The following is a 21,674-nucleotide window of genomic DNA, read 5'->3' as shown; positions in this document are numbered from 1 at the left end:
TGAAATTTAAAGTTGATCTAGGACATGCCCTATCCCAACTATAAATCTGTCCCCACATTTTAAATTTACCTCCCCCTCCAATGTAACATGGTTTTGCCCAGGTGTAAAGTTACTCTTTTCTTATGCTTTGCTCTCCTTAATGACACAGGCACTTCATGTCTAGGGGATGGGTGGTTCCAGTGTGCCTCTCATAGAATCCATACCATGTTTCACCTGTCTAGCACCAAAAGCATCTATTGAAATTATATACTATGTTAGATGGAGTTATTTAATTCAAATATGAAACGCTGTAAAAGATTTGTGAAAAGAACTAGTATGTTTAACATTAGTTTTCAATTGATGACACAAACTGGGGCATTTACCCAATTTTATCGGGCATCCAGAAGATCCTTACCTTAAAGACATACATTGAAACTAAACAGAAAGTGGTATCAGCACAATTGATAAAATTCCCTGAGATTGATACTTGCTGTCTGACTCCTGGCTTAATAACCAGCCATAAAATGAATAATTTTGTTGGCTACATATGTACTAAAAAATATCATCCCTTTCTATTCTTCTCTATTTTAAGCAATACAGTATAGTAACATGTCATGCCCAAGTATAAATTTCATCTTCCAGCACCCACTATGCTTTAAAATGGGGTGTGGTATGAATTAACGGGTGTGAGAAAGCCAACACACTTAACAAGTACAAATTAACCCCTAAAGCAATAATAGCGATAGTATGACAATATGGATTTACCATATAGCCAGCATACTCTTCTGTCTGCCACCTCTAATGATCGACAGATGTAAAAGGCGACTGTCAGCAATATCTACATAAAGAAATGACATCATTTTTAATAGGCACAGTGCAAATGCCGCCTTTTAAAGCGGCAATGGTTGGCCCCACTGCCTGTAAAGTGTAATGCGGGCAGTGGGGGCAGCCATTGCCACTTTAAAAGCGGCATTTGCACTGTGTCTATTAAAAATGACGTCATTTCTTTATGTAGATATTGCTGACCGTCGCTTTTTCCATCTGTAGATCATTAGAGGTGCTGGACAGAATGTGTGCCTGCTATATGGGAGTCCATATTGTCATACTATAGCTGTTATTGCTTTCAGGGTTAATTTGTGGTTGTTAAGTGTGTCGGCTTTGCCAGAGCCGTGGTCACCACTACCACCGTTAAAATTTTCACGCTACACAGCAGAACTGCAATAAATAGCTGTGGAATCTTAAATAAATTTTCTGCTACTGTGGACTGTGCATTACAGAAACTTAAGTATGTTTGATGCAGGCAACACCTTCATTAGTTATGAAATAGATTGCTTAATAGTATTCATCAGCCACTTACTTAACTATCCTTAAAAAAAGAAAAAACACAAAAAATAAAATTGGTGTCTCAGAAATAAAGGGACATATTTTAGTATGAGATTCAACCTGTTCACTGCATGCACAATGATGTCGGGCAGTAATTATTATGGAGATTCCAATCAGATTTAGGTGTTTTAACATTATTTATACTGATAGACAACAGGCCCTATCTGTTTCTGCAAAAATAACAAAAAAGGAAGTTTTTTTTTCTTTTTAGTTCTATTATTTTTACTGTGCACCCCAAAAAAAATCACATGTACATTGTATTGCGCAAGAGATACAGCAATTTGAAATAAAAGGGAAGAAATCAATTTATGACTGTTCAAAAATGATGCTGCTCACTTAACAAATCATTAAACAAACAAAAGTATGTATAGCCTACTGAATTATTAGTCAGTAAAAAAACATATTTGCTGGGAAAATTATTGATAAAAAATACAATTTTTTTGTAGTATTTTAACTGGAAAAAGTAATATAATTTATGTGCACAATATATTTTTTTATTGTGATCATAGAAAGTGCAGTCTATTATAAATCAAAATTAGTGTTAAAAATGTCATAGTTTTGTCATTGGTATGTGAAGATTGTTCCATGGTCCCATCCACAGCTCTTCTTCATCTGACTGAGTGTGATCACTGTGGAATTCCAATGGCTCTTTGATGTCTTCATTATCAACAACTGACTCTTGTTCATCTGTGCTTTTTAATTTATTGTCCCCAAGCTTCGATATTATATTTTTGGCCACTCCGGTGCTAGAGGCCAGTGATATACTAGATGATCTGGTGTTATGTTTGATAGAGGCTCCTTTTGATAATGTGTTCAACTGGATGTTTTCCTCATGTGTCACTCCAAGTTTGTCTAGTTTCTTAAAGTGCTTTCCGAGCCTCGAGGGGGATGCCATTTTTAAATTATTTGTAAGGCAAGAACGTCTGGTTCTAACCACAGACCCATTTTGGGCTATGTAAATATTCCCATTTACGTTGTTTTGAATGTTTGGGTGACTGAGACGGCCCCTTTGGGAGTCAGGAGCACTCTCCTCTCCAGTTGAACTGGTTTCATATTCCCGATCCACAACTAATTTGATCCGCTTTTTTCTAGCAATCTATTGGACAAAGAGAAGACACAAGCAGTCAGAAAAAAATCCCAGACATCTCTATTTATACCTCTGCTCTGCGCATATAACACCTGCCTTACCTGCCACCACATCTGTTATCTTACAAATGTGCAGGTAAAATATACATATTGTGCCCTCTTTAGAAAGCCAATTTTCATGAATATATAAAGCTGGATGTATAAAGACACACAGCACTATCTCACCAATAGAAGTAAATGAAAAACATGATAAATAAGAGTATAATGGTAGCAGAAAGTTAAAAAAGTAAAAACAGATAATTAATGACTGGCAGGCTCTTTTTATTCCTAGGGTACATGAGATGATTGCTGAGGAGTTGTTTATAAAGTATCATTATTAAATCAGTTGCAATCAGTTTAAGATCTGCAATATATGTAATTATAATTAATTTCCTGCTATTTGCATAATTACGAATAGACAAACCACAGGACTTATCTAACCCTCCCAGGAAGCCCACCATTAACAAAGATTCTGACTGGTTAATATTAGATAAAATAATGTAATTAACACCGAAGCGTTCATTTTCTTATCTAAATGGCTTTTCATCAGAATTATTACACAGATAAGTGAACGATTTTAATTCAAACTTAATTTAGTTTATAGCGTTTTAATATTCAATTAATAAAGTCATTTATATATTCGGCAATACTCACTGCACAATCTGACATATCTGACCTTAAATAGGTTTGGTGGAAAAAGTAAAGATTTCATTAATATATTTCATAATTTGGGACCTATTTGACATTCATAGCCCTTTTGTGCTTATTTCATTTTGTTTAAACAGTGATTAACTTAATTTCCACATACTGCTTTGGCAACCACTGTAAGTGTGTGGAAATTGCTGTTCACCTAAACAAGACCAACATTATTTAGTGTTATTATTTATTTGTTAAGGTGCCACAGATTCTGTAGTGCCAAATAAAGATGTAAGTAACAAATAGATGAGGTAATACACATAAATAGCACAGATGAGTGTGAGCTATGGGAACTCACTAATGTCAGTGTGCTTTGGTTATTGTACTATTTCAAACCTGTATTATCAAAATTAGATAAAATTAATTACATTGGTTTGGAGTTGTCTGGCTCTATATATTATGTTTTGCTATATTAACTACAAAAAAAGGAATAAAGGTAAGTGTTAAGTTACTGAATTAGCAAGTATCCATGCCATATTGTGATATTGTTTAATTGCACAAATATGCAGGTATCCTTTATTTCTAAAAATGCAGTAAGGAAAGAGTTAGGAGAAGAGCAGAAGAGTAACATCCTTCATTGCACACAGCACAGTGTAAGCTGATCAGGAATGGGAGTCACGCTCTAACAAGTCATGCTTTCCAAAGTATGGGGTCAAAGCAAGCATGGCTTCCATGCGATATATGCAGCTCACAGGTGAAAAGGGAATGTTCTGCATCTTCAATGGTGTAGAAAATGAGAAGATTAGAGGAACTGAAAGTGTTTTGGAGCAGCGAATGGTTTGGTAACAAAGTATAGAAGAACAGATATTTCTTTCTCCACAATATGTGTGCATCAGTGTGTCTAGCAGAAAGCCGTAGGATGAAAACAGCTTACTAGGTCTCTAGATACCTCTCCTTTCTCCCCATTTTCTTCAAGTTTTAAAAAGAAGTCAATTGCTGTGTTCAAAAGACTTACAGCATAACATGAGCAACATGATATATATTGTAATGTTTATCCCAGTTAACAAAACTGTCGGATATACAGTGCATGCAGTATTGACAGTAATGGGCTCATTATATTATATGTGTGCTTGAAATCGCTTGTGGTGTTTGTGTTGCAGTTAGTGAAGAGTTAAATTCTATAATCTATAACAATAGTTATAACAAGCTCCATCAACCACTGAGAAAAATAGAGGTACGACTAGGGCAGAAAGTTAGCTTTAGGATAGTATCACACAGATTCACTGCAATCACAGTCACTTGCTATTTCTACCTACTGTTCCCTTTCAAAATGATGTGGAATCAGCAGCAGCTTCAGAAACTGACACATCAGAGTCCGATCCATGACCAGTGTCTTGTGTATCCGACTGGTAAGAAGATCCTTTTCTGCTAATGCTGTTACTTTCTGTACTTTGATTTGAGTTTTGGACTAAAGAATCATGAGAAGACTGGGATACATTATCAGCTTCCTGGCTGGCTGTGACGCTTTGACTTTGCTTGCCAAGAGATGAATTTGCATGACTAATATCATCATCATCATCCTCATCATCCTCATCATTATCATCATCCTCATCATCATCCTCACTTTTTACATTACTTTGTGCATCTGTAAGCTGACTGCTCCTACTACGACTCTCTTCACTTTTCACTGATGTCCTAGATGCAGATGCTTCACTTACGTCATCTAAGTCCTCTTGACTGTCAACATCGCTGGCTTTACTAATATCATCTTTTTCTTCCTCTTCTGCTGACTGGTCCTCTTCAGAGCCTTCCTCAATAGTACTTTGTATTTCACTGTCAACAAATGACTTCTTTGACCTATAGCTAGATTTTGAACTACTATGTCCACTTTCTTCTACTGATTCTCTGCTCACATCATCACTATTTTCACTCCGTACACTGGAAGCATCAGTAATTTCTTTGCTGCTGTCTGATTTTTTGTCCAAACTTCTCAAAGATGTCTTGGACTCTGCTTCAGATGCTGATACTTCACCGTGTAAACTAGATTTTTCTGAAGGAACACTTCCAGATTCTCTCTCATCCTCCTCTTCTGAATCCTCATCTACTGTCTCTTCCTGCTTACTATCTATCGACTTAGAAATGGAAAGTGCATCATCCTCTGACTCCAAATTTTCATCTCTTTCTTCATCTGAATCCACTGTGCTTTCATTCGTTTCATCCTGACCCAATGTTACCTTTAAATAATCCTTATCTGCCTGAGATGGAGAAGTACTACTCCTCGGAGATGATTCTTTGCCTGAATCTTCATTTTCATCAGATTCACTATCTGCTGTGACACTAATGGAAACCCCAGATTTACTCTCATCTCTTTCAGATTCACTTACATCTGAATCTTCCTCATCTTCGTCTTTTTCACTTTCAGCCGTGGAAGTTTTCGTGGAAGAGGTCACTGATTTTCGACGTGGCTGAAGCTTTCGAGCCGCACTAATGCGTTGAAGGGCGCGGTCAAGTTTTCTGGTGACAGAGTGCTTATCAGTTGACTTTTGGAAATAACTTCCTTTAATAACCATGCTGTCATCACCTTCAACTTGACGTGCAGAGGCCAGTTTAGCATATGCCGAGTCTTTTCCACTACCTTTCACTTTTTTGAGGATCATTGGAAATATTCTAGCTTTTTTCCAAGGAGAATGAGGAGTAGCATCTGTAACCTCAGAGGTCTTTTGAGCACTGACTGCAATTCGACTTAACTGTACAACTGCCTTCATCTTTTTCTTTGCTTGACTAGTTCTAACTGCTCCTTGCATACTACTTCTGGCTGGCCCAGGTCTGCCTGCTATACTGCCTCTGCCAGGTCCCTGCCCTCTACCTCTCCTAGATGGAGCTCTGCCACGAATTCTTCCCTGAAATTATGAAAAGTGAACTATAGTTAACAGTCAGTAACACATCAAGTTGTGGTATTCATTTTAAAAGTCATGTTCTGTATCTCACTGTTTTTTGTTTGTTTTTTTGAGAATTGGGATCATCTTTTCAACAGGCATAATATTGCAAGTCTGCATATTGTCCTAGATCAGGGGTAGGCAACCTGCGGCTCGCCAGGTGTTTGTGAAACTACAAGTCCCAGCATGCTTTGCCAGTAGATAACCAGCAGATAGGTGGCAAGGTATGCTGGGATCTGTAGTTTCACAACACCTGGAGAGCCGCAGGTTGCCTACCCCTGTCCTAGATAAATAACAACATGTTTCTGAAATGTTTTGTGCTGCTATAAACATGCAGTAACTGATCACTAGTGCTTGCGTAAACTGACTACGTTTAGTACCAAGTTTATGCCTACTTTATTCCTAGAAAAGCATGTGTGTGGCTTTGCAGGTTGAAAAGCTGGTAAATAATTTCCCAGTCACTTGCTAAAAATAAACTATGCTTAAAAACGGCCTGTGTCCTTCACACAGTGCAGGCAGACATTTTATGGGCTGACCCAAAGTTCATGAGAATGCAGCCAATCAAATCACTAAGAACCAGCTATATTATTGGGTCCTAGTGACTTGTTGGCTGCATTCTAAAAGTGGCTCTCAGCAGGCTATCAGCAGTAAGCACGCTTTAGAAATACAAATAATGCTAATATATACATACATCTCCCTCTGCTGGAGGTCCATGTGGGCTGTAGTAATAGCTGCCGTCATTCTCCACAACCACTTCTCCATATTCCTCATACATGCCAGATGGTGACAGCAATCTGCGCCGACTTCCGTACTGAGGCAGTTCATACCTGTAGCAAGCAAAATCCAATTAGGCCGATATTTGTATCATTTAAACAAAGATGATGGTACAGCCTGGTAACAGCATAAAGGCCACAGGTTGGTCATAGCTGATCTGAACATGTATACACGGCACTTTCCGTGGTACAACATGATGCCCTCTTCACAGCTAACGCTCAATCATGTCAATGGGAAAAGGTGCAATAATTATATAGATTGAGCTAATTGTGAACATTTAGTTAAATTCTGCAATGTTTTATGCTTCATCTGTTAATAGGTCAAGCCTGGCCAACTTGTGGCTCTCTAGGTATTGTGAAACTGCAAGTTCGTAGATAGCCCACTGATAGCAATACAGGTAAATTAAAAGGCTGCGTTGTCATGAATGTAGGTTTTACCCTAGAACATTGCTGCAGCCACTGTGCATTTTAAGCATTGCAGATCACTGTGTTTATTTTTATGTATAAAAGCAATAAAACTGAAAATTATTATTCCCAATATTGCATTGTTGTAGTTTAAATACATACCCATGCTCATAGCTGTAATAATCTTGTCCATAATATTCCTGGCCAGGATCAATACCAGACTCCATAGACAATTCCTTAGAGAAAACCCAAAAATGTCAAGAACATTTAGACATAATTTTCATATTACTTCATTGAGATATTCAGACAGGCTGTTCAAATAGCCATGTAAAAAATATCAAGCACATGTCCCCTCATTCTCATGATCAATTTAAGAAAAATACAGGCTAAAACAATCTCTCTTTAAAACAGAGATCAAAAAAGTTGAAATGAATGAACTGGTGTCCATCCAAATTTTGCACATTCATAAATGCCTTTAATATGTGCTTAAACTCGATTAGTAAGGAAAATATAGATTTGTATCATATACCATTTTTAGTGTCAATACTAACTAATTAAAGCATTTAGCTTATTAAGACATTTAGGGGTATATTTACTAAACTGCGGGTTTGAAAAAGTGCAGATGTTGCGAATAGCAACCATTCAGATTCTAGTTATCATTTATGTAGTACATTCTACAAAATGACAGCTAGAATCTGATTGATTGCTAGAGGCAACATCTCCAGTTTTTCAAACCCACAGTTTAGTAAATATATCCCCTAGTCTATTTCACGCAGTTAAAGAAAGGGCAGCACATAAACCATTTCCTTCTTTTTATACAGTCACAGTAAATGCAGCCATGCATCACTCCCCTCCTGCAGACATAAACCCCTGAAATCAATGATTATTTAAAAGTCAAGTGATAGTGATCTGATGATGCAAAGCACATTTAAATTACTGTAAGCGGTCCTATATACATTTTTTAATAATTTCATTAGCCATTACTCTTTACAAAGATGATTGTTTTGTAATGGAATTGCTTAGGATCAGTTAGCACATTTTGAATGCTGCTCAACATGTACATTTATATTGTAGGATAGCAGAAAATGTAAATGTAACTACCTCAGGTTTCAGGAGAGATGGTCTCAGCAATTGCTGTTGCTGGTGCCATTGAAAGAGACAGGATAATAAAAGAAGATATTAAAAAGCAAAAGAGAGAAGATCAAGTTGAAACAGTAAGAAAAATGATCAATTTGCTCCAGTCTAATGCAACTTCAGTAATGTAAACAGAGTAATAAGGATATAATTTTGGTTGACAGACACAAGTGGGGTAAGATAAGATACAGATGTAATCAGACTTGTGCATAACGTTTACTAAACAGAAATACAAATAACCAAAATAATATACATAATATTATATGCCAAAAAACTAAGTTGAACATTTAACGTTCCAAATAAATTCCTAAAGCAGAAAACTCTGAATTATTTTAATCACAAGCAACAGACTATAGCCCTTCCTTGTTTCATAGAAAAACACTAATGGCTAGATTTACTAAGCTGCGGGTTTGAAAAAGTGGGGATGTTGCCTATAGCAACCAATCAGATTCTAGCTTTCATCTATTTAGTATGTTCTACAAAATGACAGCTAGAATCTGATTGGTTGCTATAGACAACACCTCCACGTTTTCAAAACCGCCCCTTTAGTAAATATAGCCCTAAATTGGCTTGGTTATATAAAAATGAGACTGGGTATTCTTAGAACTATATGTTATGGTGTCATAAAATCGGCTTTATCAGACAATTCTATTTTTCGCTGTAATGTATCCAAAACAAAACCCTTGATACATGAAAGCATGCTAATATTTTAGAAGAGCACTTCAATGATGGTGTATTTCTAGGAAATAAATCTAATTTTTGTTCAATGTTTTGACAACAAATCAATTTGTTGATATTTGAAGTATGACATTACCTTCCTGCAACATTATAATGTAATATGCTACAATCATAACAGTAATAGTCAGCATTGAACGGATTCACAATGATGGGAACTGCATTGCAAATAACCTTAGTTTAGACAACATAGTAATCACAAGAACTGACATTCTAAGATTATAAATATAGAAATATGAATCGTACCTCTTGATGTGCGTATCCTCTCCTGCAATGGAGATAAAATAAACAACATGTTATTGTTCCATGTGAGTAAACAATGTTTTCATACAAAAACGTTCATTTTGAAAAAATTGTAAACATACTTTTTGCTTTTAACGGTTAAATCTACAAACATGATTTTTTTACCTGCTACCTCCACCCCTTGCAAACTGCATGGACCATACTAGGAACCAATGGTTCATTTTTTTCCCTCAGTGATCCAACAGCTTCTTGTTTTCCAAACGGACAACCCTGAATATTTCAAACTCAGAGCGCACTGTATAATTTTCTAGCATAAGCCTTGTTCCACTTTACCTAAGAGAGCGATTGTCTTGGCATCTGTGTGGGCAATCCTATAAATAACATCATTGATGGCTAGTGTCTAGTAATGCAAACTGCTGCAGTGTTTGTAGAGCTTATGTGCACTTCTATAAACAGAACACTATGGGGGTAATTCAATTCCCCCCCAAAATACCGTCGCGGTAAACAGATTTCTGCTTGTGGCTCCAGTCGGCGTTGAAATGACCGTATTAACGATAATTGTGCGCAGTATTACTGTAATATTGCACTACCGGTAATAGTGCACAGACTGTGTTACTTTTTACAGTAACACGGCCAATTGAATTCTCCCCTGTGAGTGTTAGTGCAGATAGGAGGGTAGGCAGAGAAGTGGCCTTGGCTCACAGATCTATTATATACACTTGCCTCCAAAGCAGTTATATGTTTATTTGCTGAAATCCAGAGACACAGTCTCTAAAGTATAGAAGGCACCGTTCAACAGTAATGTGCTGCTATAACTAACAAACATATTGTAATACAGTGGCGGAGCTACCATGGGTGCAGCAGGTGGGATGCACTGGGGCCCATGGAGATAATGGGGCCTGCTGTACAGGGAAATAGTGAGCTGTGGGCCACCATTCCCTCCTCCCCGCTTCCCTGCAGCGGGGCCCGTGGCTCGCTAGTTCCACATCTGTTATAACACACTGCTATATCTAACAAATAGTAACATACTGTTATAACTAAAACATAGTAACAAATTGCTATATCTAACAAATAGTAACAAACTGTTATAACTAACAAATAGTAACATATTGCTATATCTAACAAATAGTAACATACTGTTATAACTAACAAATAGTAACATACTGTTATAACTAACACATATTAACATATTGTTATATCTAACAAATAGTAACATACTGTTATAACTAACACATAGTAATATATTGCTATATCTAACAAATAGTAACATATTGCTATATCTAACAAATAGTAACATACTGTTATAACTAAAAAATAGTATCATATTGCTATATCTAACAAATAGTAACACACTGTTATAACTAGAGATGGGCGGGTCCGGTTCTCCGAGAACCGAACCCACCCGAACTTTGGGTATCCGAGTACCGAGCTGAACAGCTCGGTACTCTCCCGCCCGTTCCGAATCCAAATCGAGGCCGAACGTCATTGTGACGTTGTCGGATCTCGGGGCTCGGTTCTCGCGATACTTCAACTTTAGAAATACACGCCTCCACAGCAATCCATCGCCATTTGACAGAGGGAGAGAGCAGGGTGTAGTCATAGGCTAATTAGAGCAGGGACAGAGAATACAATATTGTTCTTGCAATTGCTCTAACCAAAATCGCTAGTGCAGAGAGGAGGATAGAGGTTTATTATTTTTTCTTAATATTTGGCACTCCCCAGCGCTTTTGGGGTGTCCCCCATAATTGTGCATAAATATTTCTGGCTGTCAAAAGTCATAACTGTCAGCAGTATCTACTAAATAATTTTTAGCACTCCTCAGTGCTTTTGGGGTGTCCTCCCTAATTGTGCATTAATATTTCTGGCTGTCAAAAGTCATATCTGTCAGCAGTATCTACTAAATAATTTTTAGCACTCCTCGGTGCTTTTGGGGTGTCCTCCCCAATTGTGCATTAATATTTCTGGCTGTCAAAAGTCATAACTGTCAGCAGTATCTACTAAATAATTTTTAGCACTCCTCAGTGCTTTTGGGGTGTCCTCCCTAATTGTGCATTAATATTTCTGGCTGTCAAAAGTCATATCTGTGAGCAGTGTCTACTAAATATTTTTTAGCACTCCTCAGTGCTTTTAGGGTGTCCTCCCTAATTGTGCATTAATATTTCTGGCTGTCAAAAGTCATATCTGTCAGCAGTATCTACTAAATACTTTTTAGCACTCCTCAGTGCTTTTGGGGTGTCCTCCCTAATTGTGCATTAATATTTCTGGCTGTCAAAAGTCATATCTGTCAGCAGTATCTACTAAATACATTTTAGCACTCCTCAGTGCTTTTGGGGTGTCCTCCCTAGTTGTGCATTAATATTTCTGGCTGTCAAAAGTCATAACTGTCAGCAGTATCTACTAAATAATTTTTAGCACTCCTCAGTGCTTTTGGGGTGTCCTCCCTAATTGTGCATTAATATTTCTGGCTGTCAAAAGTCATATCTGTCAGCAGTATCTACCAAATAATTTTTAGAACTCCCCAGTGGTTTGCGCTCAGAATGGATTCAAAGCAGTCCACATATGATCTGAATGAGCAACCAGGTTCTGTCACCAGTCCTGATGTTAGTGTTCCCAGTACGTCATCTGGCCAAGGCGATGTCAAACAACAGAGTGTTTTCAAATTAGTGCAAAAAACAAAAACCCCCAAAAAAATTACTGTATTGAAGCGAAAAAGAAGTGTAACTGAGCAAAAGTTAAGTGACGATAAAAAAAATTTGCAAGCATGCCATTCTACACACGCAGTGGCAAAGAGAGAATGAGGCCTTCACCTTTGGCTATTAGTGGCAGATCCCAAAAAGTTACCCAGCCTACAATTGGTGCACAACTACTGTTACGCGCCAAAGCCGAGCTGCAAGATAACAGTGAGGCATTACAGGAGAATATTTGCTCTGATTCACAAATGACAACAATCCCTGTGGAGAGTCCATCCAACAGTGGGATGTCTAATCGTGAGCATTCTGCTGATGTGTGCCTTAATAGCCCGAGTGTAGCCGGTGATACCCAAATTGAGGATGCCACTTTGGAATTAGAAGAGGATGAGGGGGAGATTTGTGTAGGCGACGAGGGCGCTAATGAGGATGTTGATGATTATGATGCAGACAGATACCAAATTGCCTTTCTCAATTTCTATTTATATTCTAGATTATATAACGGCTGAATAGTTTTCTATTTTACTCCTAGTGGAGAGAGGATCTGATGCAGACAGAAACCAAACTGGCTTTCTCCATGTCAATTAATATTGTACAGTCTATAATGGCTGAATTTTTTGGTATTTTATACAAGTGGAGGGGGGCCTAGAGAGACAGAAACCAAACTGGCTTTCTCCATGTCAATTAATATTGTACAGTCTATAACGGCTGAATTTTTTTGTATTTTATACAAGTGGAGGGGGGCCTATAGATGCATAAACCAAACTGGCTTTGTCCATTTCAATTAATATTGTACAGTCTATAACGGCTGAATTTTTTGTTTTTTTAAACAAGTGGAGGGGGCCTATAGAGACAGAAAGCAAACTGTCTTTTTCCATTTCTTTACATATTTAACTATAAGTGTAGGGTGTAATATACATCCAAAGACAATGGCTGCATTGCCAATATGCATAGATGGAGAGAAAGACAATCTGTTTTGTGTGTAGAATAAATGAAGGCCTACCAATGAAGAATTAAACACTTTTTTTGGTTGATTTATTACGTCAACAATTAGATTACTTATCTCTAAAAAAGTTGGAGCACTAAATTGGGTTAATTTAGGCCCAAAAACATGGATTTTCCAACAAAATAGCAAAACAAAACCAAACAAAACCAAAACCAAAACCAAAACACGACGGTAATCCAGATCCAAAACCGAATCCAAAACCAAAACACGGGGGTCAGTGACCATCTCTAGTTATAACTAACACATAGTAACATATTGCTATATCTAGCAAATAGTAACATACTGTTATAACTAATTAATAGTAACATATTGCTATATCTAACAAATAGTAACATACTGTTATAACTAACACATAGTAACATATTGCTATATCTAACAAATAGTAACATATTGCTATATCTAACAAATAGTAACATATTGCTATATCTAACAAATAGTAACATATTGCTATATCTAACAAATAGTAACATATTGCTATATCTAACAAATAGTAACATATTGCTATATCTAACAAATAGTAACATACTGTTATAACTAACACATAGTAACAAAGTGCTATATCTAACAAATAGTAACATTTTGCTATATCTAACAAATAGACACATTAAAATAAACTAATTTTAAGTCTTGAATGAAAATGTTACTTTTAAATTATATTCTATATCACTTATTTTATGTTTAAGTAGAGATTATTTGCAGGGATTAACTATGTATATCAAATTAATAAATACATATTAAATTGTGACAAACCCCTGAAATTCTGTAACACTGAGAGTCACAATCCTAAACGATTTATCATGTTAATATACCATGGATATCCAGGCCCCTTTTAAGAGGAACGGAATGGAATAGATGACATATTTTCCTGCATCGTCAACTTTGAACCAGGATTTTCCTTGGTTACATTTTTTGCAATACATTTATTTAATCACGTATGATTTGTTGAAAGTAATGATAGACCTTGATTTTACATTTAATTTGAAACTAGTTACAACAGGGAGGCACACAATGCATATTTGTACTGTGCGATATGACCATTTAAGGAACCTATTAATAAAATTATTTGAATTTACATTCCCTAATTGATAATTTCTGCTGAGCTCTTTGATTTATTTTTCCAATACATAAGCCAAGAAACAATTAACTGCAGCATACAGGACCCAATTTTAGGACATATACCTGCAAACATTTACTGGAAACATCTTTGCCATCACCGATGTTCAAACCATACCTTGTCTGTTATGGCATCTGATGCATTGGGGCCTAGGATATATATATATTATATATATATACACATATACGTGTATATATGTATATATATATATATATATATATATATATATATATATATATATATATATATATATAATATATTTATATATATAAATATATATATATATATATATATATATATGTGTGTGTGTATATATATATATATATATATATATATATATATATATATATGTATAATAAACATAAGCCTCAGTTTTGGAGCAACAATTGTATTCACTTTAATAGCAAGGGGTGATACTGGGGACACAGTGTAATTTTCTCCTCAAAGCATGAGGCATATGACATTTTACATCTAAAATATCTAGCATTTAAATATATTCTGCGATAGAACCATCTAGCAGAACTCAGTAAACTTGAATTTTAAAAGCTGTACAAATTGTTAAATTAAATGCTTCACTAGAACCCACGCTGGTCACTGAGGGAACAAGGGCAGTGCAGCGGGTGCAGCTTGTTTTCAGCTGCTGGCTATTTTGGAAAGATAACATTTTTATTTAAAGCAACCAGTTACAAAATATCTATGCGCTATAAACAAGAGAGAACAGCCAGGGAATTAAAATATTTAAAACCACTATCATTAAAATGCAATCACTGTATGGTTATAGCATATTATATAAACAAGTTAACCCGTGCATGATACTCATGCATTCTAGTCAAATCAAGATACTTAAGGTCTTAAAAAGGTTCTTGTCATGCATTTGGGCCTAGCCCAGGCCCCCTCAGGGGAAGATCGTTACTTTCAGATGCAAGCGCCCTTTTTAATGTGTGTTCATGAGGTAAAATTACCTCACGAAAATGAGTTTGACCCCTCAACTCGTAAATTTAGCCTTTACTACCCCTCCCACGGGGGGAAGGGGGGATGATGGAAGTTAACTGACTTGACTATTCTATTTTCTTTGTCAAATAATGTCAGTATACCAAATTTCAGGTCCATTGGATGAGCCCTTTCTGAAAAAATAGTTTTTTCCACACACACACACACACACACACACTAACGCACGCCTCTACTCATGTGTGTTCATGAGGTAAAATTACCTCACGAAAATGAGTTTGAGCCCTACCAAATTTCAGCCCTTTTTGAATTTTTTTACCCACACACACTAAGAATTTAGTAGGTCAGTGTATAACTCTGCCCAGCAGGTGGCGCTGCAACTTGTTTTTTTTTTTCACACACAGACACACAGACGCCACTAAGCATTTATATATTAGATACTGCATGTCTTATCAGCTTTTGTCTGTCTAATACAAGCAACATTTTGATTGGTTGCTCTTGTTCGGTAGCAAATTTTGAAGCTAAATGCAGTGTTTTGCAGCAAATGAGCCATAATGTGCTTGTTTATAAAAATCCTTTAATATTTCCTGTCAGATAAACAACTTAAAATGTAGACGTCACTGATGCCTGAGCAGCCTAATTTACATGGTACATAAAAATGGCGCTAAAACCAAGCTGTCATTGACAGAATGAAATAGTTCTCAGATAATCACTGTCACATAAAGTTCATAGATCAGAGGTTGAAGAGATTGAGGCATGGATCAAGTATCCCTCCTTCCCAATAGAAAAATTATTTTTTAAAAAGTAAGAAAAATAAGAAAAACCATAAATGATATATTCCCGTCTCCATTGAAGTAATGGTTACATCACATGCATGTGATCACAAACCTACAAAAAAAGGCACTATAACCCCATTTTTTGTCAGACTACACAATGCCTAACCCATGCCTACTCCCAATCTGAGGATTTATGCACACTAGAGATGAGCAATCTTGTTCTAAATTTCATTCAAACTGAGTTTAGCAGCATAAAAGTCCACGTGTGAAGGTCGGTCAATACATTAGTCGGTTCCGCTTTTCTTTACCCTTGTGTGCTATGCCACATTGTACTTGCAAATTTGCAATTCGTGTCATTTATAGTCGATGAATAGACCTGGGGAGACAACTGTCAAATCATTCTGCTGCGTTATGTGGTTGGAGTCGCACTGGAAACACCTAAAGTCGAAATGTGTATGATTTCGCTGAAGTGTTCTGTTGCCCATCTGTAGTGCAGAGGGATTCAAAGCATCTGCTTTAAAAACCCACCTTTTTCTTAAAGCCTTCCAGTCTCCCACTTAATTTCCTACCTTTTCTTCTGCCTCTTCCCCTCTTTCCCCTTCCCTTACCCTTATCCTCCATCCTCCATCTCTCCCCCGTGTCTCTCTGTCTGTCTACCCCACCCCTTAGATTGTACGCTCCTTTGAGCAGGGTATTCTCTCCTCCTGTCTTCACCACTGTTAACTCTGCTCTCCAGCTACTTAGCCCTCCTCCTTGAGGACCCTCTTCCCTCTGTCCCCTCTCGCTCCCTCCTCTCTCCCTGTCATCCGTGCCTTCCCTCTTGGGCTCCGTCGTTGGCGGACCTTCCCCTCTCCCCTCCCCCGCCCTCTCTAGCTGTGCTTTGAGCTCACTGAGTTACTGTGCTTATTTTTTACTGTACTGTGCTGTATCACCTCGTATTGTAATTTCGTTTGTCCCTGTACGGCACTACGGACACCTAGTGGCACCCTATAAATAAAAATTAATAATAATAATAATAATAATAATAATAATCTGTGAGCAGTTGGGGTATAACTTTAAAAGAAACAAATGCTTATTAAAATAAAACGTATACCTTTGTTTCTTAGCCCTGTAATTCTGTCAGACCTTATATAAAATACATATATTTGCTAATGTTATAGTTTGGAGATCTAGTGAAAAGTATTTTGTGATAATTTCTTGATTTATACTAATAACCTAAAAGTAGTTCTGGGAAAATTTACGGAAAAGTTAATTTTTGTTAACTCTATCCATAATCCCACGAAATCATAAGACGTGTATACCAATAGCCAGACAAATGAGAGCCCTATCGGTCTCAAATCTCCCCAGCCATACTCCTTTCTGCACTAGGGAGGGAGAGTGGTGCAGATGGAGATGGCTGGTGGTGATTTTTAGCACACAAAAGACAAAAAAAGCGATGGTGGCACTTCAAATTGGCTGTTAATTGCAGTTAATTGCAGAATGGCAACAAGATCTGCATATATAAATGTGTATGTATATATATATATATATATATATATATATATATATATATATAAATATTTTTTTTTAAATGGCAATAAAGAAATTATATAGGAAAGCTATGAAAATTAGGTTAGTGTGCCTTTAAGTTGGACTAGACCAGTTTAAGACCTGTTGGAGATGGAATATAATTTGCTTATTTATAGGTGTGTTAGACAGATGAACCAATCAAAATGCTGATGGCAGAATTCATTTTCAAAATGGTACAAGATAAAATGCATTTTTTTTATGTGAAGGCAAAAACGCACCTAAGTTTTTTTTTTGTCATGTGAGCATTTTAATATGCTGAGCTTTTCCAGGCAGAGTCTGTTCTGAAGACCAGGTTCACAGTGGTGGAGCTCATTGGATTGTTGTCAATTTGTGCTTTGAAAGGGTTCTGGAGCTTTGCACTTTGCTGCTCGCTTATTGCCAGCTGAAACAGCCACTTACCAAACCGCTTCCTGTTAATAGTGTAAGACAGGAACAAATGGGTTTCTGTCTGATGTTATTAATAGATTATAGTGCTGGGGGGGGGGGTCTGCTAGATCAGTGGTGTGCTACTTTTGTGTGAAGCCCCCAAGTAGTGTTTGAGGTCCCATTATTGTCAGATAAGTAACACCACTATTGAGAACTGCCATTTTAGGATCCCAAAACAATGGAACACCGACACTAGGGATCCTAGCTTGAAACATTTGAGCACCTCTGTGCTAGACTGACAGCACTTGGTGGTTCTAAACACTAGCTTGAAGCAAATAGTAAAGTAGGAGCTAGGGCAGTGAGTATATGATGCATAAGGCTGAGACAGTGTTTGTTACACACTAGCCACCAGATTGCAGATCTGCCATATGCTAGCCACCACACCAGACTGCAGGTCTGCCATAAACTAGCCACCACACCAGACTGCAGGTCTGCCATAAACTAGCCACCACACCAGACTGCAGGTCTGCCATAAACTAGCCACCACACCAGACTGCAGGTCTGCCATAAACTAGCCACCACACCAGACTGCAGGTCTGCCATAAACTAGCCACCACACCAGAGTGCAGGTCTGCCATAAACTAGCCACCACACCAGAGTGCAGGTCTGCCATAAACTAGCCACCACACCAGACTGCAGGTCTGCCATAAACTAGCCACCACACCAGACTGCAGGTCTGCCATAAACTAGCCACCACACCAGACTGCAGGTCTGCCATAAACTAGCCACCACACCAGACTGCAGGTCTGCCATAAACTAGCCACCACACCAGACTGCAGGTCTGCCATAAACTAGCCACCACACCAGACTGCAGGTCTGCCATAAACTAGCCACCACACCAGACTGCAGGTTTGCCATAAGATAGTCATCACACAAGTTTTCAGGTCTGCCATACACTAGCCACCACACCAGATTTTAGGTCTGTCGTACGCTAGCCACCATAGTAGACTGCAGGACTGCCATACGCTGCCATCACACCAGATTACACATCTGAAATACGCTAGCCATCAGTATATAGATCTGCAATTCAGGTCTGCTTTTATATATTATGTTGTGTATTTAGTTCAACTGCCAAAATACTTGTAGTTTATCGTTAACTCTGATGGTGGTATTTTGAAAATGGATAATTTGGTAGTAATGAAGTGAGATAAGAATCGTAGTATGGAATTCTTAAAATTGTTATGGGATTGGAACACACAGAAGAATAGATGTTCTTTTTGTTCTGAAACTTCCCATCACATCATAACAGGGGATAACAGAAATTGAACCCCACAGAGGACTAAGCATTCAGATGTCATTTGCTAAAAGAAAGGGACCTTTGAATATAGCTTTAAGCTTACAATAAGGAACAGAGTAATTACTTCCATGGTGAGGTGACATTGTGTCACAGATTTAAGAATTGCCTGGTTTCTATACCCAATCACAGGTTCAATCAGGTGACTCAACAATGCATTAGGCATTTCAGATGCATAAATGGGTTAGTATAATAGTATACTACCATTAGAATAATAGTAGTGAAAATTGCTACCACATTGGAAACCATTTGATTTGTCATTTTAAGTCTACTACGCCTAAATAACATGTTCAATAAATAACAGCTATTAAGTACCATTAACAAATATTAAATTTCAGAAACTTATCAGAGCTGAATATATTTGCGAAGTATAGCTCACAAACATCAAATGGAATGTCAAACAGCTGAAGTTTTGTCAAGGTAACTATTACATATGCATGAGTGAATGTTATTAATCATTTTTTATATATATAAGGCTGCAGATATTCAGGTTCATTAATTCTTTTATGTCTGTATATGGGGTCATGTACATATGTTCTATTTCTTGACACTGACTGGGAAGCAGGAAGGTGGCTTCTCATAGCAATCCTAATATCATAGCGGAGTCAACTCCTTCCACCATTGTCCAGACATCCATATCTGAACAAGTAGTAAAAGAAGTCAGGAATGCCCTGAGGATTTAAACCTACATGTTAAAAGGACAGAACACTGCATTGATAGGCCCCATTGCAGGTGGCGATACACCTTCCCAAGGACTCCATCATGCTCAGGAGAGGTCCCCACTGTGTTCTACAAATGGCGCTTCACTGCACAGGTGCCGTTCCATGCACATACTCAGAGGAGCAGAAAGGGGGCCTTGGGCATACCCCCCCACCTCAGGGCCCTGTAGTGGCTGAAATCCATGAGGTGGCATTAGTTCCGCAATTGTCACCATCCCTGCAGCACATAGGTTCATTAATATTTTGGAGTCAAAGCAATCTCCTACCAAATTTTCTAAAAGGCCCTCAGGAGTCCAGCAGTTTACTTCCTGCATTTTCAGCCATCAACATTACATTTTTAGCTTTTCTAATACAGAATAGAGTAAACCAAACTAATAATCCCAAAAAATCTTGGAAGTGGCAAGCCCACACATTGCTGCATTTTGCTATATAAGGGCTCTCATGCTGATCACTGTATTATGCTTTTGCATGTGATGACTTATACGTCATGTGTCCACAGGTGCATGTCTCATGAATAACGTTACGTTACAATACTCTTAATAGCTTTTTATTCTATACCTCTGCAGTTTCCTACATCTGTCTGAATCCTGCCCTTTGCTACAGTATAAAACAAATGGGTTTTGTAATGAACTGTAAAGATCACTCATCCCCTTTGATATTAATACATAATAGTGTAATTTTCCCACCACAATTCAATGGGGCTATCTTGGTATTTTTGCCCTTCATGTCTTAACATCCTAGAACTATATTTTCTTTACTAGATCATTACGGTCAATGAGGAAATATTTTTTTTAACCTGCTATTGCTGTTGTTTCATCCTGACATTTCTGCAGCAAATTACAGTGATTGTAGAACAGCCTCGAAAACTATTTCTTTCTCTGCCATGTAAGGGTTCTGTTGTTAATTATGCATAGCTTTTTCCACTATGATGAAATATACTGTACAGAAGACATATTTTCCAGGCAGCGAGTTAGAGTAGATGTCCTTCATTAAGGGCCTCTGTTATAGGGTGGTGTTCTGGAGTTTGTTATTGCTCTCTGTTATCACTGAGGGTCCAATGGTGAAGTCACTATACTAATGACCATTTAATAACTAGTCTCCTTAATTACCACTCACAAAAGGTAGTTTGCAGTTTAAACCCGGCTCTACTTCAATTTCCGCTCAATTTACTATGATACACACAGTATAATACAGGGGATAATAATAATAATCATATCAAGACAGACTGCAGGCAAAGTCTCATTTAAGATAATATGTATTCTCATTAACAATAGGTATTTTTACACATATAATAACACTCTGTAGAAGGCATAATATATTCAAATGTTTTATCAATGTGAATATGTGCCTTCACTATGTCTCTACGAATGTGTGTATGTGTGCATTCCGGATTTTATTGCAATTCCCATGTTGGCTGCTTTATCTCCACCTTACATATGGAGCAGCAGTATCCTAATAATCCTCATTGCACTCAATATATAGCACTGTTCTCATACCTATACTCCAAAATACTTATACACGTACAGCTCCTAACTCGATTACAATTCTCATCATTAAACACAGTAGACACTTTCCAGTAAAACATCACTGCTTAATAGACTTATCTTACAGACGATAACTTGCCAATGCAACATGACTGCTTAGTAAACCTCCTCAGGCACAAACTTCCCAGCGCAGTCACTACTTGTCTATTTAACATCTGTATTTCTATACATCCTATAAACAGTCCCACAATTATACAACATTTCAGGGGTTAACAAAGTATGGTAAGATGTCGGCCATCGGG

At 37.4% G+C, this 21,674-nt stretch overlaps 2 protein-coding genes across 2 annotated transcripts in view; both read right to left on the bottom strand.

Annotated features, from left to right (window-relative positions):
• Window positions 1-299: 299 nt before the first annotated feature.
• The window catches only part of PCDH15 (protocadherin related 15), a 945,519-nt gene continuing 924,144 nt past the window's right edge, over window positions 300-21,674 (bottom strand). The window contains exons 33-37 of the mRNA XM_075216373.1: window positions 9,353-9,374; window positions 8,339-8,377; window positions 7,400-7,473; window positions 6,751-6,886; window positions 300-2,458 (exon numbers count right to left, since the gene is read on the bottom strand). Of these exons, the coding sequence (XP_075072474.1) occupies window positions 1,913-2,458; window positions 6,751-6,886; window positions 7,400-7,473; window positions 8,339-8,377; window positions 9,353-9,374 (817 nt within the window). The 3' untranslated portion in view covers window positions 300-1,912. The remainder of the gene's footprint in view (window positions 2,459-6,750; window positions 6,887-7,399; window positions 7,474-8,338; window positions 8,378-9,352; window positions 9,375-21,674) is intronic.
• Window positions 4,092-6,098, bottom strand: LOC142161098 (uncharacterized). Its single transcript, XM_075216372.1, has one exon. It carries the CDS (start codon window positions 5,925-5,927, stop codon window positions 4,449-4,451), a length of 1,479 nt encoding a protein of 492 aa, XP_075072473.1. The 5' UTR covers window positions 5,928-6,098; the 3' UTR covers window positions 4,092-4,448.

This window comes from Mixophyes fleayi, chromosome 6, assembly GCF_038048845.1.
Source record: "Mixophyes fleayi isolate aMixFle1 chromosome 6, aMixFle1.hap1, whole genome shotgun sequence".
Lineage (NCBI taxonomy): Eukaryota > Metazoa > Chordata > Amphibia > Anura > Limnodynastidae > Mixophyes > Mixophyes fleayi.
Note: the sequence above shows the minus strand (reverse complement) of the source record. Positions and strands in the feature narration are given on the sequence as shown.